Source organism: Sebastes umbrosus, chromosome 12, assembly GCF_015220745.1.
Source record: "Sebastes umbrosus isolate fSebUmb1 chromosome 12, fSebUmb1.pri, whole genome shotgun sequence".
NCBI classification, from domain to species: domain Eukaryota; kingdom Metazoa; phylum Chordata; class Actinopteri; order Perciformes; family Sebastidae; genus Sebastes; species Sebastes umbrosus.
In genome coordinates this window covers 18559925-18582217 of record NC_051280.1, presented here as the reverse complement: position 1 = coordinate 18582217, position 22293 = coordinate 18559925, and the positions used below count along the sequence as shown (strand labels likewise).

The following is a 22293-nucleotide window of genomic DNA, read 5'->3' as shown; positions in this document are numbered from 1 at the left end:
GTCTAAAAGAATGGCACCTATTGACACATATTTTCCCTTGGCTCCATCTGCAGACATACGGTATGGCTTCCACTATACAGTGAGGCTGTAAAGGATGAAAGATGGCCTGCTACCGTGCTCCTTGTAGTCGATGCCTCTACTGAACATGCCAGCCATAATGGATAAGCTGTTTTCCAAACGACCGGAGCCGCAGCTCGTGTTCTGTAGCCCGGTAGCCACTGTCGCTACGCAGCTAGTGGGGTAGAACGTCTGGAGAAACTCAATCCATCACACATTGTATCTTCAAAGCAAATGCAAGGCGCCCTCAGAAAGTATAGTGCTCGGGAAAAAAAGATGTAATAACATATAGGATATATCAGACAGCAGTTGTACCGCCCAAAAGAGCCAAAGGAACTGCAGAGGGTAACACCATAACACCAAAGAGGGAGAGGGGAACCTTTGTTTTAACGGAGAATGAGGCATAGTTGAATACAAGCTTTATTCAGATGGTTTTAAGTTCATTTGAAGTGAGGGATCAAAAGCATACTATCAAATGCTTTTAACTTTCATAGTTCATTTGGGCTCTCTGACAGTTGTAAATCAATTTGAAGGTTTGAAGCCCATTCATTTAATTTACTTTTATTAAATTATCTTCAGACTGACTGTATCAAAGCAATTTTTGTAGTAAAATGTTAAGATTTATCAATGGTTATTAAAATGGTCTGCTGTTTTCAGGCCTGTTTCAGTCCAGTGTTGTCTTCACTTGGGACATACAGACAGAAAGCACTGGTGGATGTCTGCTTGTAAAGGAAAATCAATTTGAAGTGACTACTGCTAACAGAAACATTTTCTAGAGTGTTGATAATGCTTGGGCGCTTTTATGTTTGTGTACTGCTGTGATAACCCATTTCCAATTGCTTAGAGTTTACAGAGCACCACATTGTTGGGTCTCTGTCTAAGATACTCCCACACTTTGGAGGATCGTGGGTGAGGATTTGTAGCTGCAGCTTGTTCTCCGGGGGGAATGCGTGCTTTGACCGGCGCAGCCATCTTACTATGCAAATCAATGCTTTTCCGTAGTTGATGATAACATTGAGTCGCCCCAACCCTATCACCAGTAAGTATTCAAAGAAACCAAACATTTAGATGGATACCTATATTAGGGTTGCTCAATTATGGCTGGGAAAATTGAGATCTTGATTATTTAACACGATTACACTGCAAACATCATGTATTTAGAAATAACATTTTGTAGCCTGCATTTTAAAGTTCAATGCATCAATCTGGTGCACTTTTAGAGCAAAATGAAGAGGCAAGAACTATGAAGAACTTCGTGCTCTGGTTAACAATTTAATCATAAACACATTGACTGCATAGATATTAATGGTCGCGTCGCAGGAAAAAAAAAGAAGTCACATCCGCAAAGCATGGTAAACAAGACACGGTCCGTGTTTCAAAATGGGTCAGGTTGCTGACATCGCACACTGAGGACAGTCGGCCCTGGTTGACAATCGCGCCAGGTTCAGGGAGCCACTATGGAGGAAATCTCACCAAGCGGCCATCCTTGACCCGACATGCGGGGCGAAAGCGCACCGCTGTAAAGGAAAGGGGTGCGCTGGATTTATAACGCAAGACAAATCATGAGCGTCATTGCAAAACAAAATGCCGCACAATAATCGTCTTATGTCGATAATCTTGTTTTCATAATCATTGGAAACCATAATCAAAATTGAATTTAGATTAATTGCACAGCCGTAGCCTATATGCTGCGTCATTGTGTAGTGGGCTCCCTTAGTAGCCCTCACTTAAGGTACTTAGACTACTGATTGACTTCTCATTTATAGGCCAACCTTAATAAAAAGGAGCTATTATAAATTGTTTCTGTGGTTTAGCTCATGACAGACTGTCAAGCAGTGCAGCCACAAGGACAGAAAAGTGACAACGGGAGGAGAGAAGAGAGACAAAGAGCGGGTATAGAGTTAGACAGCATGGTTCCTTTCTTCTCCTGGATGCATCATCAATCAGTTTTCATGATGCAGACTGCGCACTGACACAAGACTGACCTCCACTGAGCCGCTGCCACAGAGGAATCATCCTAAATGATGATTGCTTTTACATTTCCCCTTACTTCCTCTGTGTCTCTCTTACTATGCCTCTGTGACTCTTTTATTTTCTGCCTCCCTCCCTCTCTTTGCTTTCATCGAGATTCCCTCGACAGAGACTAACACCCATCCACACACATGCGCCACCAACCGCTCTGCCTGCGTCTTCCATATGTCTCCTGTGATTCCTCGAGCCCGACTGACTTCACAAACAGAGGCTCTGTGTTCTGCTGCGCTGCCGTGTCCTCGTCCCACTGCAGCTCATCCTGTGGAGCTCAGTGACCAGGACCAGAGCATGGGTTGTGTGCTAGTGATGCTCTTTTGAAGAGCTTCACAGAGCCTTTCCTTTGAGACTTTGGCTCATTTGTCATCTTCACTGTCCACTGTCCATATATAAAAAAAAATATGGATAACGAGTTTTCTGCATACACACTCTGTCAGCTGATTGAAAAAGAAAAAACAACAATCAGTGGCATTTCTTCAAAGTGCTCTATAGTCCCTTCATGCCAAACGCTGCTGAAGACTACTGCTTATGCTTACCTGCCACATGCTGCTGTTGATGGTTCTATATTCATTCTGCAGCGGTGCTGTGCAGAATGATGAGCGCTATAGCTAAAACTTCACACAATATTCTCATTAATGTCCTCTGCTCTTGTGTTTCATCTGAGTGAGGGACTTAGGTGTTGCTTGGGCGCGTCCAAAAGACCTGCCACAGGAGCGCATATATGCCAATTTAACCCCTGATACCATGATAACTAACATTCATTTACCAAAACCGAGAACAAGTAGCATGCAATAATAGCCTCTCCAGTCTCCACAAACGTACGCAGAGCAGAGACAGGTTCGTAGTGGATGACACGCTTAAGTGCTGATGGATTCTGTGTTTTTAGTTGAGCTAGACCGGGGAATATTCAGTTAAAACAGATCGGCGATGCTTTTTTTCTCTCTCATTGTTCTCCGTCAAGTTTGGTGAAATTGATGTTATGTTGCCCCGGGGCGAGTTATGTGACTCTGTTTAAAAGATAGTCTTTTAAATGCTACAATGCTTGTCAGCAACCAGTAACTTCAGAGGAAATTTGGCCTTGTGTGCTCTGATTAATTTGGCACGCAATTAACACACCAGTCATACTTTTGTTTTAATGAATACTCCACTTCTGGCATTTGCTCCTAGTGCTCTTCACCACTGTTTTTGGAAGAAGGAAATAATGGGAGTAACAGGCGAACCAGCTTTAACAGTGACATATTTTCTTTTTTTTAGTGCTGTGTGGTGGATCTAATTTATGCCAATGTGAAGAGTGGTTTGTGTGTATTATCGAAAATATGTGGAAAAGCAGGCCTAACTGATAAATATTTAAATACACTTTAAAGTGTTAATTTGAGAAGGGAATTTGGTGGTGCGGTAGGTGGTAGAAGGAGTGTTTAATTGAGTGCTATAAAATTGTGTTTCTTGCTTAACTGAGTTTTTACAGCCAATGTGGATGGAGCAGTGAAGAACTACAACTCTTTTTTTTGAGTTTGATGTTTTCACCAGCGTTGGTTTGTTTGTTGGTTTGTCCGTTTGAAGGATTACTCCAAAAGTCCATGATGGATTCAAATGAACGTACATGAAACCTGTCTTGGCGGAGGTCTGCGCTCTCCGAGTGCACTTCTAGTTTATTTATCTGCTTGTCCCTTATTCCTTTTTTTTAATCTCTTCTTCTTCAGACATTGATGCTCCTACCAACCTGGTCACCACTGAAGTAACAGAGGACACTGCAACAGTTTCATGGGATCGCATCCAGGCAGAAATAGAGGGCTACATGTTGAGCTACACCTCTGCTGAGGGCTCCAGCACCGACATCCCCTTAGGACGTGACCGCACCTCGTACAGGCTGGTTGGCTTGAAGCCTGGAGTTCTCCACACTGTCTACATCTGGGCCTACAAGGGAAACAAAGTCAGCAGGAAGAGTTCGACAGAAGCTGAAACAGGTAAACTTTGAAATACAGGAGGGATCGATGCATTTGATCTTTTGTGTGTCCACAATTACAGAGCTTCAAAAATGACCTTTATATAAATGCTGTACGAAAAGGGTCTGGTGTCTGACATAAAATCAACAAATAATCTCACAAAGGTTAGACATAAGAACATAAGACACATTTTAGTTTGAACACAGTTGTAGATGTAAAAACAAACGTTTTGACCTGTGATTCTCAGATATCTCAAGTGTTCCCAGGCAGCGTTTCTTTTCTTTCTTTCTTCTTTACAGCCTGTTAGCAGATGGAAAGATATTTGAAGTGCCTCTTTTTCTTAAGCTTCTTTGTGTAGGATGCTCTTACCTCAAATGGCACTTACTCTATATACAATGCACCAATCATTTCCCTTTGATTTTCTCTGTGTTGGTTTTCAATTTCCTCATCTTATTTTGTTAAAAAGCATCACAGTAGACATGTTACACTTAGCATACAAACCCCTCTTTGCCTGTCTTCAAGAGGGAAACTTGAACCCTCACTGAAAAAGACTATTTAACATAATTAGGCTGGACACCTCATTTAAGTGCGGTTTAGTTTAGCCTGGAGCTGAATGTCTTTAAGAAGTTTGAGAAGAGCCAATTTTGCTTCGTTAACAAAGCCAGCGATTTAGTTTCTCCTGTGTTCTCCTGTCTCTTCATCTTTGCTGTTGTGAAGTTTAGCAGCTGCTGCTGTCTGCTTGCCTTTATGTCTCTGAAGAAAAAAGCAGAAGAAGAACGCTTTTGAGTAATGACTGGCGTATATCCAAATTGCTTTAGAAGCAAAAAACTTTCAGGACATTTATATATCAGCAGTAAAAGAAGATAGTTCTCACATTTCTATTGATGTGACTGATAAATACCATCAGTATAAACGTTTGATATGTTCAGGAATAGGCTACAGTAGGAGAGCAGCAAATGTAAATCCACACAGCACAATCCACACTCACTGTAATTAGTAATTTATAATATAATATATACAGTATATCATAATATATATATAATAATAAGTTGAATTTATAATTTTTATAGTTGCACTTCTGCAGGTGTGTGTATGTCTGTGTACTGTAATGGCTTCCATTACACTCCATCAAATGCTTTAAAAAATGGTTTACTACTTTGACTTGCTGTGTTTGCTGAATATATCTGATGTCCTTTTTCCCATTTACTTTCTGTTTTTATACACATTTGATTTTCTTTTTCAATCAGGTTGAGTTTTCAGTTTTGTCCTGGTCCCTTTTTATGAGGGAAGCAGACATGTTCGCTCCAATAAGCTCACTCATACATCAACCAGCGGGAGTGCTCTTGGAAGCAAATATCTGAAGTGGCTTGAAACTCACTTTGCTAGCTGGTGACGTTAGCAATTGTGATCTCAATTCATTATGACATGAGCAATAAGGGAAAAAGTAACTATTATTAGTATTATTTGTCATGATGAGGGACAGATGTGTGGAATTATTTGCTGTATACGTATTGAAAGTTTTCATCTTCAGTGTTTTAGTAGACACTTCTTTACCCGTTTTTGGAGAATGCAAACATTCAGAGAGATGTAGAGCAGCAAAGACAAGATACAGGTTCATCTGGAAGCCAACGCAGTGATATTGTATCACAGAACATCAGTGGTTCAGATTTTTCTTAACAATGTTCTGTCACCGTCTTTTGTTTGCAATAGTAGTTTGCATGTTCTGTTAATTAACATAGCTCATAGTGTACTCATAGTAGCCCTGCTTACATAACAATGTGATATGACGTCAAACTTGGATTCAAAACTTCAAGAGAAAAATAAACTCTATGTCTCATTGCTTAATAATGAAATTATTTCAACATTGTTTCTAAAACATTTTCATTTTCTTGATGAGAAAATAACTATTTTTGATTAAAGGACCAAAATCAAACCCTCCACACACTTTGATCCAAGTTTGACGTTTCTACCTTCTAACACAGTGACCCAAGGTTATGTGTAAGAGGGAACCACATTACTGATTCGGATCGGCTGTGTGTACTTGTTATGTTTGTTCTGGATGTAGTGATGTCCTTTAGTACTAACCATAACTCCCCACGCAGAGCTGGACGCTCCTATTAACGTCTTGGCCCGAGATGAAACAGAGTCCAGCTTCAGGGTCTCCTGGGATCACACCCAGGCAGAAATTGATGGCTACGTCCTAACCTACAGCTCCTCTGAGGGCTCAAGTGAGGAAATCCCTGTCGGGTCTGACAGTACTTCATACACGCTGACTGGCCTGAGGCCTGGTGTCCTCTACACTGTCCACATCTGGGCCATCAAGGGGAGCAAAGCCAGCAGGAAGATCTCAACACAAGCTGAGACAGGTCTCAAATCTACCACTTTCTGTTCAAATCCAAAGCATTTAATTGTCTGACCAGCTAATGCCAAAATTTGAGGTTAAATGCTCATCTACATGCACTAGCATGTTAAAACAATTTCAAAGAAAATACGTTTTAAAACCTTTTTAATTTCCTAAATGGTGACCTGACCAAAACCTGGTTGTTAGATGTAGCTTTCAACCATGGTGTTATTACTCCATTACAAAAACCACAACTCTTTATGTAGAACTAGATGCTCCTACTAAGCTCTTGGCCAAAGGTGAAACAGAGTCCAGCTTCAGTGTGTCATGAGACCAGGTCTTGGAATAACTCGATGGACTGATCTATAGTCTGTAGTTTGTAGGGCTGTCCCGAATACCATTTATTGGGCTTCGAAGCTTCGATGAGAAATATTCAAAGGTATTCAAATTACATACTTTTATTAAAAACAAAAAAAACAAACATCCAAATACTTATTTGGAGGTTGATTACCATGGCAACTGTCGAAGCTTCAAAGCATTCGGGTCAGCCCGAGTATTTTGCATTCTTAATGTATTAATATCCTCCACTAACATCTTCCTCTAGAACTGGATGCTCCCGCTAACCTCTCAACCCGAGATGTGACTGAGTCCACCTTCAGCGTGTCATGGGATCCAGCCCAGGCAGAAATAGATGGCTACCTCCTAACCTACAGCTCATCTGAGGGCTCTAGCGGGGAGATCCCACTGGGGCCTGACAGCACCTCTTATATGCTGACTCGTTTGAGGCCTGGTGTCCTCTACACTGTCTACATCTGGGCCATCAAAGGAAACAAAGCCAGCAGGAAGATCTCGACACAAGATCAGACAGGTGTCAAATCTACTATTGTCTATTCAACCCACCAATTAGCCATGCCTTGATTGAAATACCCGCCTCACACATTCTTTTGTGGGGCCATGTTTATGTTTTATACATCATATCTTCTACAGTTATTCTGAAAACACAACTCTCTTGTAAACCCCAAAAGAAAAATGTGTTTCTCACATGGTAGACTAATCAGCTTGTTTGTTTAAAGAAGGCTTCCAATGTATTCATCCATCTATTTGCCAACTTCTTATGCGGGTCACGGCGAGCAAAGCAGTCCAGACATCCTTTTTCCCCAATAACTTACCCCAGCACTTCCTGAGCGGTCCCATGCACAGCTCAGAGGTGTAATCCCTCGAGCATATACTGCGACTACCCTGCAGTCTCCCCTCAGCCACTCATGCATGGAGCATACGGAGGCGCTCATGGCCATGCTTTCCAAGTGACCAAAACACCTCTACCTGCTCCTCTGGAAGAGACCTATCACTCTGTCATATAGACTGAGGTCAGCCAACACGTTGGAGAACCTCATCTCAGCCTCTTGTATCCAACAAGACAATCATTTCAGTTACATGTACTTTACTACACAACTTTTGTGACCACAGATGAAGGATGGATTGAAGATTGACTCTTTGGCTCAGCTGTCACACTGCATTTCTGCACCCAATTCCTCTCTTTGTTTTTCATTATCCTACGTCCTAACGCGTATGCAAAATCCCAATTTACCTGGATCCTTGGAGCAGCTGCCTAATTATCTGAATAGAAAGTCTTGTTCTATACTGTACCTTTTACCAGAAGAGGACAACTGAATGCCTTGAAGGACTCCTTCCTCAGTTTGACAGCCTCCTTCACTCCTGCTGTCCACCACCAGGTTTCTTGGGGTGTCTCCATGACGAGCACTCTTCACCTTCTAACCTCAGCTCCTTGCAGCTGCTTCTTTGAATAGAGTTCATTCTGTATAGAACCTATGCATGGACGGAAGAAAAATTGGCGGCTTGGAGTTGAGAGTTTGAATTATTCTGGACAGAGATACCAGGCATTTCCAGCATACCCAGAGGGCCAAATGTTCAGACCAATCTTAGTTTTCCTCCCTGAATAGGATAGATACAATTTAGCATCAGATTAGGCTCTTTATCTCTCAGAGTGATGCACATTCAAGGAGTCACAATGTGCCCGGTCCGTACCGTTTGCCTAACAGGTATTGCCACCAACTTCCAGCATTTCTGGCTGAGCTGCGAGGATCATCCGGCCACAGGGGCTCTCATGTCCTTATTCCAGACAAAGTTTTCTTGGCTCTAACCATGACTCCATATGCAGAACTGGGCGCTCCCACCAAACTCTTGGCCCATCGTCAGCGTGTCTTGAGACAAAGTGCAGTCAAAATCAACGGACGTAAGTTCAGCTACTGTTCTGATGAGAGCTCAACCACAGAGACACCCCTTGGATCCCATGCTGTCTCTTACAGGCTTACTGCCAGAGTCTATCTACATTTTGAGCATGTAAGAGGGGACAAATATAGTGGGACGATTTAAACATATCACGTCTCATATATATATATAAAGAGAGAGGGTATCTTATTTTTATGATGCAATATATGAAGGTAAACATTCTTCTCCTTGTAATAACCATCATATTACTAATGTTTTTAGAAAATGCATGCCAGATGATCTCATTTGTTTGCCTTTGGGCGAGAAATGAAACGATACATCTTGTAGTTTGCATCAGTAGTTCTTGTAGTTTGCATCTGTAGTATAATAACCACCTCCACTAACATCTTCCTCTAGAACTGGATGCTCCTGCTAACCTCTTAGCCCGAGATGAAACTGAGTCCAGCTTCAGCGTGTCATGGGATCCAGTCCAGGCAGAAATTGATGGCTACATCTTAACCTACAGCTCCTCTGAGGGTGCTAGTGGGGAGATCCCAGTCGCGTCTGACAGCACCTCTTACAGGCTGACTGGCCTCAGGCCTGGTGTCCTCTACACTGTCAACATCTGGGCCATCAAGGGGAGCAAAGCCACAAGGAAGATCTCAACACAAGCTGAGACAGGTTAATACAACTACGAATAGGCAGGATTTTCTTTCTCTGGTGAAATGGTAATTCAACATCTTGAACAAGGTAATTTTTTGACAATTTTGGCAGTCTAGATTTTTAGTTTCAAAGATATTGATTCACACAGGCAAAGCAGCATTTCACATATGGAAACATTTACCAATGGATGTTATCCCAAGATAGTTTTCTCCAATGAAGCGAGGCCTTAATCTGATGTTTATATGAGTGTGAGAATTGCTTGTCTTGTCTGTTAATGATAAAATCAACCATTCATTTTAAATCCAGATAAGGTGAAACACTCTTGCAAAACTGGATGATATACATGAACGCTTATATATGCAACATACCAAAAAAAAAAAGTAATGCGAACATATCCTGGATTCCAGGTATCTTTGCATAAACAAACAGGTTATTGATCTTACTGTTAAAAACAAACGCCTGAGTCTGACAATGCTGATAAGAATTTCCTGTCAGTCAGGGTCTGCTACTTGTGCACCTGGTTTGGGGAAATATTGGCCCCGTAGAAGCGGTACAGAACAGGTCAATATCTTTGTGCAGATGAAAGGAAGTTGTAGCCTTTCCAATGAAAAGGACAAAAACTACAGTAATTTCATACCTTGATAATAAATCTCATGATTTTAATTTATGCTGAAAACAGCATCTAATTGGGTTGTGGATTCCTGCAATTGTGGGTGTATTTTACTTCTTTAATGTTGCTTGATGTGACAATACTGCATACACTGGTATTCACAGGGGTCAAGGGTTAAGTATCGGAGGTCAGGGAATACATGTGGGTTGATCGTCAGGACAGAGAGTTACAAGTGGTGCTTGCATCACGTACGAGACCTATTTGACTTTTTGATAAACCTGCAGTAACTTGTGCCTTTGTAACATCCAAAACTGCTGATAGTCTCAAAAACAGTAATTCAGTCAAACTATAATGATCTTCCACATCTTGCAACCCAAGTGAACTTGGAAATTGCTTTATTTATTCACTTTATTTATATAGTTATTTATGCAAAACCAAAACAGCCATCCATCAATTCTAGTGCCGTATGACGTTTGATTTATTAAACTGTAAATGTCTTACAAAGTCAAAATGAGTTTACTCTAGACTTCAAAACTACCAGCACCAAAAGTCTCTGCTCTGAACTGTTTCCCACAGGCCAGGCCAGGTCACTGGGCATGTCTGGTAACTTAGTGAGGGGTAAAAATAGCAGCTGCAGCACATGGCGGACGGGTTACAACAGGGGTATCTTTGTGTGTGCCAGACGATGTGTAAAATCACCTGGGAGCTCTAAGTGAAAGCTGGATCTTTTTTCAATTAGGCAGCAAATGGCCGAGATTTGGATTATAAACTTGTCTCGTCGTAACTCATTAGAAAGAAACCGTCGGTGGCTACAGACCAACGTGGTGCTGCTGAGTTCAGATAGGAAAGCCATTGTGTCGAAAGATATCATCTGGGACACATAAAAGCACGTGTGTTATTACATTTGTGATTTTATTGGACCTAGTAACAAGCATCATTAATATGTCCGTTAAAACTGTCTCAAACCAACATCAGTGTGTTTCACAGACCTTTTCAGCAGCATTGCTTTAAACTACTGATAGCACCAATGGCACAGCTAGATTTGTCACGCTTCATACTATTTTCTCCCATTACAATTTAATTACCAGAAAAGCGGTTTAATTTTTTTCAATTATAGTAAAAACATTGGATGAATCCTGAATATAAACAGAAGGCAATATTTTCTACCAGAAGAGGACTGAAAGTATGAGACTTTGGCTGATTTTGTGCGTCATGGTGATATGCGCTTCCTCTAATTTCTTGAGCCATGGGAGTTTAAGGCTCCTACCGTTACAGCAGGCATCTTTGTGTCAAGCAAATTATTTCAGCGTGTGTTTCAGGTCAAACCTCCAAAGCAAGGCAGATGAATAACTGCCAGTTTATCTGCAGAGGCAAATTGAAACTGTGCAGGCGGCTGGTATTCATCTCTGGTGTTGTGCTTCAGATGCAGAGAGGCTGAAAAGCTACAGTGTCAGATACATTAATGTTGTCATTGAGGTAGAGAAAAGGAATAAAGTGGGATGAATGCTGCACCGCAAAGCTATGTGTCTGTGTTTGAGAAACACTTACGAGAGTTTGAGAAAGGTTTCTACTCTAAAAACTGAAGCATTTTTTATTAAAATGATGATTTAACAAAAATGTTAAAACATCTGCTTAATTAAAGAGACTATTTTCACTCACAAATTGATTATTTTCCCCAGTTTTAGTGAACAAACTCAAGTAAAAGCAGCACCAAAAATCCACTGGTAACCCAATCCAGACCTGAGTTGTAAAGATGTATTAATAAACATACAGTATACACCATGTTCCTGTGCTGTAATCCACTCTCCAATCCACAGACATTGATGCCCCTCAGGACCTAAAGGCGACCGATGTGAAGCTGGAGTCGGCTCTTTTGACTTGGGTTCCTCCTCTCGCTGACATTGACGGGTACATCCTCACCTACAGAGATGAGGACGGCAACATGGAGGTACTTAGACACCACACTAAACATGTTCCACAACTGAAGTATTAAATTCTTTGTCTCACAATATATAAATACAGAGATAAGCTATTCTGCACCAGGGTATATTTGCATATATAGTTTTTATACAACTGTTATATTAAATTACAAAGAGCACACCTTCGTATGGAAAACTGAGTTTGACTGTGTAGGAGGATGCAAAAACCTTTTATTCTGCATTGGGTAAAAACAGCTGCCGTTCATTTGAGCATCCTGTAGCCAAATGGTAATATTGATCTATACAATGCTGGATTCTAAGTCATGCCTTTGTCTTTACAAGCATACAAATACCACTTTGAAAACAGTTTATTCACTATATGCTGAGGCAACAGTAAAGGTGTGTGTTCAATTTAAGCTCTGTAGAACGCTGACCTCTTGTGGTCAAAAATAAAATGAATCCACTCAAAGTATTTTAAAGACATGGATGAGAGGATTGAGCTTTTACTTGACCCTTTTTTAAGATTTAAAAAAAATGTAGGTGAGATGTCATCACTCATACAGTGAGTGTTTAGTAAGATTAACTGCAGTTGTTGTTTATTGTATTCAGACGGTTGAAAAGCAGTTTGGGGCCAGAGTGAGGAGTTTTGCTGTGTCCAGTTTGGAGACGGGGAAGAGATATATTGTCACCATCATTGCCTACAGAGGGAACAAGAGGAGCAAGGTGGTAGAGACCATCTTCAGAACAGGTACTGCTGTTTTCTGTGTATGATGCTCTTTCTTTTTTATCATATTATTACGTTGGTTTGCCTGACATTTATGAAGTCATGTTATTCTGCACTGTAACATCACATCATGAGTATTAAATAAACATTAATAATGCTGTCCCACCTCTCCCCTAGTTGGCCTCCTGTACCCCTTCCCCATGGACTGCGTTCAGATCATGAGGAATGGTATTACGAAGAGTGGCATCTACACCGTCTATATTAACAACGACCGCTCCAAACCAATTGAGGCTTACTGCGACATGGAGACTGATGGAGGCGGCTGGCTGGTACGAATCACTGATAAACTTCACAGACCAAAATATGGAAAGACTATCTTTTGAATGAAGTTTCATGATATTAATACTACGATTTATTCTTCTATTATTATTCGGTAAATGGTAAATGGACTTGCATTTATATAGTGCTTTTCTAGTCTTCCGACCACTCAAAGCGCTTTATACTACATGTCAGCTAGCACCCATTCACACACCCATTCACACGCCCATTCACACACAAGGTGCCAACCTGCCCATCAGGATTTAATCTAAATACTCATTCACACACCGATGGCACAGCCTTTGGGAGCAATTTTGGGTTAAGTATCGTGCCCAAGGACATTTTGACATGTGACTGGAGTAGCCGGAGAACGAATAGCCAACCTTTCCGTTTGGTGGACGACCTGCTCTACCTCTGAGCCACAGCTGCCCCACATATTAACAGTAATGTTTATTATGTACGCTTAATTTATACCAGTAAATATTAAAGGGGCATTCCAACAACTCAAATAGCCTGTGAAAATAGTTGTGTAATGTCTCCTTTGGCTTTTCATAGTCTGAAAAATGATCCTGATGATGTCCACATGCTGTTGAGTTGCCTTATGGGTAATGTAGGATCCAGTGTTTTTGGAGCTAAGGACTAAAAGTCAAGATATCTGGACCTCTGATGCTTCAATTTGTATTATTCTTTTACAAGATACAGTGTGTAGGATTTGGTGGCATCTAGTGGTGTGGTCGCAGATTGCAACCAACTAAATACCCCTCCGCTCGCTCCTCCCTTTCTAAGACTGCATTGCGAAAGGCTCTCATAGAGCCAATGTTTTATTTGAGCAACATGGCGGACTTCCACTCCCTACTGTATGTAGATATGAAGGGCTCATTGTAAGATAACGAAAACACAACGATTCTTATTTTCAGGTGATTATACACTAATGAAAACATAGTTATGAATATTATATTCCATTTCTGCTAATAGATCTCCTGAAATCTTACACACTGTTCCTTTAAATCTTAGTCCAGAGATGGTAACCTACATCCCAAAGCAGATAGTAGATAGACACATTTGTGTAACAGCTGTCAGTGAACAACCTGCCCTCGCTGCTTTCAGGTACTCCAGCGACGTACGACTGGCAAGCTGGACTTTATGAAACGCTGGAGACAGTACATAGCCGGTTTTGGCAACATGACAGACGAGTTCTGGATTGGTGAGCACTGGTTCCCCGCGGACGTTGAAACATGCACATATGAACGGTAATGGAGTATTTCTTCTTGCTTTCACATTCTCTTGTCTGGCTGTTCCCTCAGGTCTGGATAAGATATATGAGCTGACCAACACTCCTACTCAATATGAGCTGAGGTTTGACCTGGGCCTGGGCGCCGAGAGAGCCTATGCTGTATACGACAACTTCAAGATTGCGCCGGTCAAGCAGAAATTTAAACTCACTATTGGCAAATACAGCGGGACAGCAGGTGAGCCTTTCGTTCCTTTTTCCAAACTACCAGCAGCAATACAATAGACAGCATGTGTAGCTTTCAAAACTTATATTCTCTCTGACACTTTACTCGAATAGAAAGAGCTATAGAGAAGAAGAGAGGGCAGGGATGGCAATGAGACAGACAGTGGTGGGAATACAGGAGTTTCAAGCAGTCGGCACCCTACCCATCATTCTGTGGGGTGCAGAGGAAGATAATACACACAAACAGTATGTAGGATATTTGTTACAGAAACATATATTCATTTAGTTATAGACGGAAGCTATGAGGAGAAGAAGAAGGCAGGTTTTTAGTGGGCTTTGAAGCCAGACAGATACAGACACACAGCAAGTGGGATGCTGTGTCTACACATAGCAGAGTGTGCTGATACAACATATACCGTATCTCTCTATTTTTGGCCTTTTATTAAATTTCTTCCATCAGAGAACACACGGAAGAAAAAGAAGAAGTGAGCAGCAAAATCTGAGAATATATTCTTGATGGAGGAGGGTTGAACTGGAGACCAGCTGTTCTTTAGAGTTTTCTACTAATTATTATTGTTGATGATCTCCAGGTGACGCTATGACCTACCACCAAGGCCGACCCTGGACTACCGTTGATAATGATAATGACATCGCCCTGGGTAACTGTGCCCTGACCCACCGTGGCGCCTGGTGGTACAAAAACTGTCACCTGGCCAACCCCAACGGGAAATGGGGAGACAACCGACACAGTTTGGTGAGTGAGCAGTGAGGCAGTCCTGCATTGGATCATGTATGATGGTCATAAGGTGCTATCCTGCCATTAGTGTGGATATGCCAATGTGGGTTTAAAAAGAGCTGCAGCTAATAGAGTGGTCCATCCGGTACTCACAGGTACTTGCATCAACAATGCACAAAATTAGTTATAAGTGTATTAAATCATACTGTTCACAATAATACTATACAAACATAACAGGTTGATGGTTTAACATCAAGGACAAAGTATTGAAGTTGACTCTTCTGGTGTAGTGTACCTTCGCACCAATAGGTGGTCAAGATTTCTTTATTGATACCTACTCAAAGGGTTAGTTTGTTGTGCAGACGGGAGATTCAGCATCCAGAGTTAAAACAAGACACTCACAGCTCAAAGACATCATACTTTTAACCCTGCCAACGACGCCTCTCAGGGTCACAATTCACATTTTTGTCCTTTTTGTTATCTTAACCTGTTTTTGGCACTGTACAGAATAAGCCCTACTGTTTCTACCCGGACGACAATAGAGCTGCACCAAATGTTGTTTCCCATTGGAGAAGAGCTGCTCGCGACGAAACGCGATTTGAGCTGCGTTCGCCTCACATTACAGCGTGCAGCGCCCAAAGTTGGGCTTTTCTCGACACAGCGAAAAGCCGTTGTGGTGTGACGCAAGACATTGGAAATAATGGGATTCAGAGCGCAGTGGTGCCGTTGTCCCATTGTGTCTGGAAGGGCCTTCAGCGAGTGAGAGACAGAGAGAGAAATGGAGAGTAATAAGAGGAAGAGACTCAAGGAGGGGCAAAAAATGAATGAATAAATGAAAACTGATAAACATTAGTTTATGCCCGAGATTCAAACAACTTCACGCCGGAGGGGTTATTCAGTTTTCTTTTCGGAGAATTCAAAGTAAAATTGAAAGTAGGCCTATTTAACATAAAAATTCGTATTTTGTTATTTTCATTCTGTACAATTTTCTCCGCTTTGGTTTAGAAATCCTCCCTATTTTCGAGGTCTCAAGGTTAGCAAGTATGCTCAAAGAAAATCAAAACAAATACATCAAAATAAGCATCATCATATTATCGAAATATTATCAATTTTTAGAACTCCCAAGAAAGTCATGACAAAGTGCTTCTACACCTACTTACTCCAGGGCTTAAAGTGGCACTGGCAATGTTATGTAATGACAGACTTGTACTAAACCAAGTTAGCAGTTAACAGTCTTCTTCTTGAGATAATGCTGTAGCCTGTCAAACATCACGCCTTCACGCCAGTGACTTATTTTATTCTCCAACTTGGAGTAAAGTTTGAATCTGCTTCATTAAGTCAAGCTGTACTGGAGACTTGTTGTCCGTGAATAATAAGTGGATCCCAAAACTGTTTTATTCTCTGTGTTTGCCCCTTCAGCTCAAAATGTCAATGTGGCAAATAAAATTTTCAGCAAGTGGCGTTCTTGATTAATTCAGCAGTCATCGGAGGATATGAGGAAGAGTTCTGCTGTTATTTTTCTATTCATTTTTCATCGTGCATACCTCTAAATGCTTAAGGAAATACAGTTAGTAGTTGTACAGCTACCACTCACAAGCTGCTCATCCTGTATCGATTTGCTAGTGCTAAAGTGATGCACAACAAATTCAACTAACCATCATGATTAAAAAAAAAACATTGTTTTTAGGGGTTCTTTCAAAACATACTTACAAAAAGACAAACAGAAAAAAAAGAGTAGAGTGCTGACCGGGAGGCCGTTCCCTGGACAGCAATCAAAGACAACTTCACCCCAGACCACTTTTAGTTGTTTTGTTTGGATTGTCGAGATGAAGCAGAAATGGCCTAAATCCATCAGCGGTGATAAGAAAACACATTTCTCACACCAGCTATAAACCATAAGTGTTTTTACCAGGCTGATAGGGTAACAACAACAGTTATTATGTCTAAGGGAGTCTGATACTGAAGAAAATGCCAGGGGATTACTCTGCTCTTGTCAAGATTTCATCCATAATATTGCCGCTGCAGATGTCTCCCGCAATGTTTGTCGGCGAAATGCAATAACAGTCAAAACAAGTTTGTACTCACATGAAATGAAGCCAGAGGCTGGCGTTTATTAGTGTTTGTCATTCCGCCTGTCATTGCTGCCTGCCTCTTCTGTGACTCTGTCTGTCACCCTTTTCATGTCTCCCTCATTTCCCCTCTCCTCTCTCTTTCATCACTCCAACGTCTCCTCCTAACCACACTTTGCGTTCCCCTCTTCGATCTCTCTCTCTCGCTCAATCTGCTGTCCTGTTGTCAGGGAGTGAACTGGGAACCGTGGAAGGGCCACCTGGTGTCCCTCGACTTCACCGAGATGAAGATCCGCCCTTTGGGAGCGTTGTCCAGCAGGAAGAGGCGATCGTCGATGGCCAGAGAGAAGAGCAGAAACCTCCAAAAGAAATAACAGAGCACTCCCCACTAAAACCACAGTACTAAAACAGACCTGCCATCACACTAGATTTGGGTGTTTCTATACATATGTACATACATATGTCCCCACTACATGCCTCTATGTGTCTCAACTCTTGGACAATATGTGCACTTCTTTGGGAAAAGAGAGAAATGCCAATATGCAATAGTAACTTATTATCCGTTTGTATACAATGAGATTCATCAGAAACTCCTGGGTTTAGTGTGATTGTGGGAAAGCGGCGAATAGAAAAATGCCTTGGAGTTGTTTTGAAGTGAACATTAACAAGTTTAGTCTTATCAGTTATAATGTAATTGTTATTTTTTTTTAAAACTCCTGTTTCACTGATTCTGGTAGTAACCTCTATTATAAATTAGTAAACAGTAGATTTAAGTTAAATTGGGAAAATCCAATTTTTCTCCAATAATTACTGCATTCATTTTAACTTTCTTTTCAAGCCTCAGGGCAGCAGCCCAGGTTATTTGTATTATATTTGTTTATGTTATGTCCTATTAAGAGTTTGAGTAGCAACTTTTCTTGTGTATAGTATTGTCATAACAACATAAATGTTTAAAAAAGTGTTTTGTTTTGAGTTCAGGTGTGAACGATTAGCGATTTATTGCCCTGAGTTTATTGACTATGAAGTTGGCTGACTGTGTCACATTCAGCTGTCGCCGTGCCACAAACACTGTCACATCACATTAGTGTGTGCAGGACGAGCCAGAGAGTTACAATGGATGGCTGTCTTGAATGACCATATTGCTCCTGCTTTACATTCATAAGATACCGACAGCGCATATCAATCAGCGTGATGTGCCTACATCAAGCGTCAATAAGGATGAAGTGTGTTTGCCCCATCCGCAGGGACTTAATGAACAAACTCTTGTTTTCAATCTGGAAAGCTGACAAAGGTTATTAATACTGCTTTGACTTTGACTTTATTACATTATTACATTTTTACACTTTTATTACAAACTGTTGGTTTATGAGACATGGATGGAGCACATCAATCTACATCTCTGCTGATCTGCCAGAACTCATCTAAAGTCCCCGCTAGTCATAAATTGTGCATTCACTTTAACGTCCTTTTAAACCTTCATGGCCCATAAGCTTTTATTCCAACCAATCCTCAATCAGGATTTTCAAGGTCAGAAATGAGGATCCTCACTATAGGATTTTAAGAACGTGTTTATGGGTCTATTTTGTTTTACTAATTGTATTGTCAGACTAACATTATAGTTGCTCATTTCATATTCCTGCTACAGTTTCACCCAATAAGTAAATAAAGGTTTTGTTACATGAAGACATTGTCATTTTCTAAAGACTTAAAGGGTTACGAGTTGAACAGAATGACAAGCGAGTATCTTTTTGCAGAGGTGGAAGTTGAATGTTTACCATGGGAATATCAGGAGGGGGTTTATATATTTAAACTACTACTGTAGTGCTTTATTACCGTATCACTGTATTGATCCATCTTGAGATAAAACAAGATTTATGTTAGCAGCTCTGTGAGGCTGCACTGAGCTAAATGCCAAAATCCTTTTGTTATGATAGCCCTCTTAAAGAATACAATCCCATTTTTTCCTTCCTTATGCAATTTCAATGTAACTATAGACTGCTGGAGCTCTTATATTTGCTTCAGTTGAACTGGATGATTTTGTTCTTCATCACTTACATTAAAACTGCTTTAAGAAGGATCTTCACAGCTAGTAAGAACAGGAGGAGCAATTACAGCGACCAGTAACCCTTCAGATTTACAGATAATTAAGTCCATATTTTAATACATTCATGGCTCACAATGACATTTACAACATGCTGATGTTTTGCAGGTAACGTTCATTATCATAGTTTAGCGTGCTAGCATCAGCTGAGGCCCATGGATGTCATAAGTTTGCGAGTATTTGATATTATTTGGACTAATTGAAAAGTTGACCTGATGATGGCACTAGATTAAAAGATAAGGGACTTATTTAAGTTATTGTGGGGGAATCTGTACCAGATTCCATGATTATCCAGTCAACAGTTGTTGAGACATTTCACTCTGTGAAAGAAAAAGCCAACCTGCTGGTGGTGCTATAGAGGAAGAGTTGGGGGATCACCAAATTCATTGGGACTCATCCTCTGGGGACCATGAGTGTTGACAACCAATCATAGTTGTTCAACTATTTCAACAGACTAAAAAATATGATAGAGTAGGAGAGTATACAGATTTGAGTTTGGAGTATATAAATCTATACCCCCAACGCTCTGAAGAAGGCTCCGTGCCGAAACACATGAGCGTATGTGTATTGTGATGTGAGCCAGTTAAACAAGTGAAATGCTAGGTCTTGCACTACACCGTGAATCCCATTGTGCAAAGTGCAGCCTCCTTTACCAAAAACATATTTCAACAGATTGTCAGAAGCTTTAGTTCAATGATCTACATCTCAAACGTCTCCTCACAAAGCTAAGTTGCATTACTAATTTGAAAGAAAAATCACCTAATTAGCTTTTTGCCTGAGTTTTCAGCAACATCCAAGTGTTCATCAGCAGCAGATGAAGTTTGCTCCATTTGAATTCACATTATTAAAACTGCAGTAGGGAAAAATATTTTTGGCATAATTGGGCAAAAATTCCATAATAACCTTTCAGCATATTGCAATTTAAGTGTTCTGAGAGAAAACTAGACTTCTGCACCTCCTCATGGCTCTGTTTTCAGGCTTTAAAAAATCTAGAGAGAGAGAGAGCGTTCCTATTGGCTGTTCATTCAACAGAGGCAGCTGTAAATCACTCGTAAACTCCAATTAAATGTTCAAACTAGGCAGCGCTGATCAAATATGAATCAATATTCTGTTACTGTAATGCCTATTTCTGACTCAAATGTTTTCAGAAACATCATGTAGTGCACTGTTTAGCTGTAAAATGAGAAAGTTTGCTCCGGTTGGTGGGCGGTGCTTGGTATTTCCTCAACTGATCTCAACATGGCGGCCGGGTCACAAACTTTCTCATTAACATGAGAAACATGTTCACAGTAACAGAATATTGATTCATATTTGATCAGCGCTGCCTAGTTTGACCGTTTGATCGAAGTTTGCGCGTGATTGACAGCTGCTCAGAGACGGCGGGCTCCAGCTCGGCTCTGACTGCTTGTTTTCCTCCGGTCTGTGAAATCTTGCAGATGCCATTAGGAGCACCGGAGGACACAGAGACACATGCTTTTTTTCAGATTACCTGCCTCATGCACTACTATCAGGCACCTTTTTTATAAAAATAACTTTTTTTTAATCATGTTTGCTCCAATTCTACCCACTGCAGCTTTAATCTTTTATGAAACTTGGACGATACACAATAGACCTGCTCAGTGAGTGCTCACGCTCTATGATAGTTTCTCTATGCAGAGCTGCGGCGTTCCCACAGTGCAACACTTTCATCATACTGAATTGAGTAACTGAACTCGCAGGCAGGGACTGATGACTGTTTGCCGTCTGGTCTCTCAACAGTTCCCCAATTCTACATCCTGTAATCTGTAGACGGCACCATTCTCACACAGCTGCTAAAAGTTTAATATAAACAGCACATTACACAATTTAAACACAAAGAAGATCTAATCAAACAAACACTGCACCACTTTGGGAATGCCATTCCTTCCTCAAAGGCCAAATGAAGAAGTAAAAAGAAAATATCTTTTGAGTGTTTATTCATCTAAATCAAATGAGAGTGTGAGAAGGCTTCTGCCTGAAATTTGGCAGCAAATATTTCTAGCATAGCATTTCATTTCAACTTTCAAATGAAATGTCTCACAAAAGCTCATTGATGCGAAAGGCCTTTTCAGCCACAGTGATTGCAAATTACTTTAAGGAGATTGGTTCCTGCCATTGCTCAGCAAGGCAAGTGGTTTGCTTAGTGCCAGCATAAACAGAGAGAGAGAAAGAACCTCTCTCTCTCTTTCTGTCTGTCTCGTCTGTGTGGTTACATACAGTACAGCACAAGCTCGCAGACGTACACATTTGTCTGCCTGTGTTGCTTTGGTCGACGCTTACACCGTGGGTTCAAGTGTGATGTGTTTTTTCCATGAGAGAACTTGGTAATGTAACAAGGGAGTATTTGTATTAAGGGGTGGAGTGTGTGCCATTCATGGAAAGAGAGAAGTACAGACCAGACAGAGAGGAGAGGAAGAGAAGAAAAGAGACTTTAGAATGAACTTCTGTTTGTCAAAATGTCTCTCAGCAAATGGGAGCAAAAAAAATACCACTGACTCACCCTCTGACCACTGACTCACCAAGATCATGGTGCAAGTCTTGCGTTATATGGTACATTATAGACACGGTGTGAGTTCTCAGCCAGGTCCGTGGGCTCCCAGTGGCCCTGTAGATTTTTTAAATAAATAACCTTTTTTTTTTCTTGATTGATTTTCTTTTTCAAACATATGCCAACATAATTGTGAAATCTGTTCACACTGCATTCTGGCTGCATCGTCTCTGTCACATCTCTTGTTGCTGCTGTTCCAATGTACAATGGAAGCATTATACAAGTAACTTAGCCAGCGGAAGTAATGAAGTACATTAACTCTCATTAACAAATTCATTTCTTTGTGGGATTGGAGATTTAGGGGGATCTATTGGCAGAAATGAAATGTAATATTAGTATGTTTTCTTTAGTATATAATCACCTAAAAATAAGAATCATGTTTCGTTACCTTAGAAAGAGACCTTTATTTTTACATACGGAGAGGGTCCTCTTCATGGAGCTGACTACAGTAGCCCAGAATGGACAAACCAAACATTGGCTCTAGAGAGGGCCATTCACGTTTTCGCGTCGGCCACAGCAGTTCTCCTACATGC

General features: G+C 40.9%; 1 protein-coding gene across 3 annotated transcripts in view; it reads left to right on the top strand.

Moving 5' to 3' along the window:
- tnn (tenascin N) overlaps positions 1 to 18776 on the top strand; it is a 48819-nt gene extending 30043 nt beyond the window's left edge. Inside the window, exons 9-19 of one of the 3 annotated variants that reach the window (XM_037788691.1) lie at positions 3786 to 4049; positions 6131 to 6394; positions 6974 to 7237; positions 9016 to 9279; positions 11689 to 11819; positions 12400 to 12538; positions 12692 to 12843; positions 13940 to 14036; positions 14137 to 14301; positions 14879 to 15042; positions 17324 to 18776. In XM_037788691.1, coding sequence (XP_037644619.1) covers positions 3786 to 4049; positions 6131 to 6394; positions 6974 to 7237; positions 9016 to 9279; positions 11689 to 11819; positions 12400 to 12538; positions 12692 to 12843; positions 13940 to 14036; positions 14137 to 14301; positions 14879 to 15042; positions 17324 to 17467 — 2048 coding nt within the window. In that variant the 3' untranslated portion in view covers positions 17468 to 18776. The remainder of the gene's footprint in view (positions 1 to 3785; positions 4050 to 6130; positions 6395 to 6973; positions 7238 to 9015; positions 9280 to 11688; positions 11820 to 12399; positions 12539 to 12691; positions 12844 to 13939; positions 14037 to 14136; positions 14302 to 14878; positions 15043 to 17323) is intronic. The other 2 variants (XM_037788692.1, XM_037788693.1) reach the window with 2 other exon arrangements.
- The last annotated feature ends 3517 nt before the right edge of the window (positions 18777 to 22293 follow it).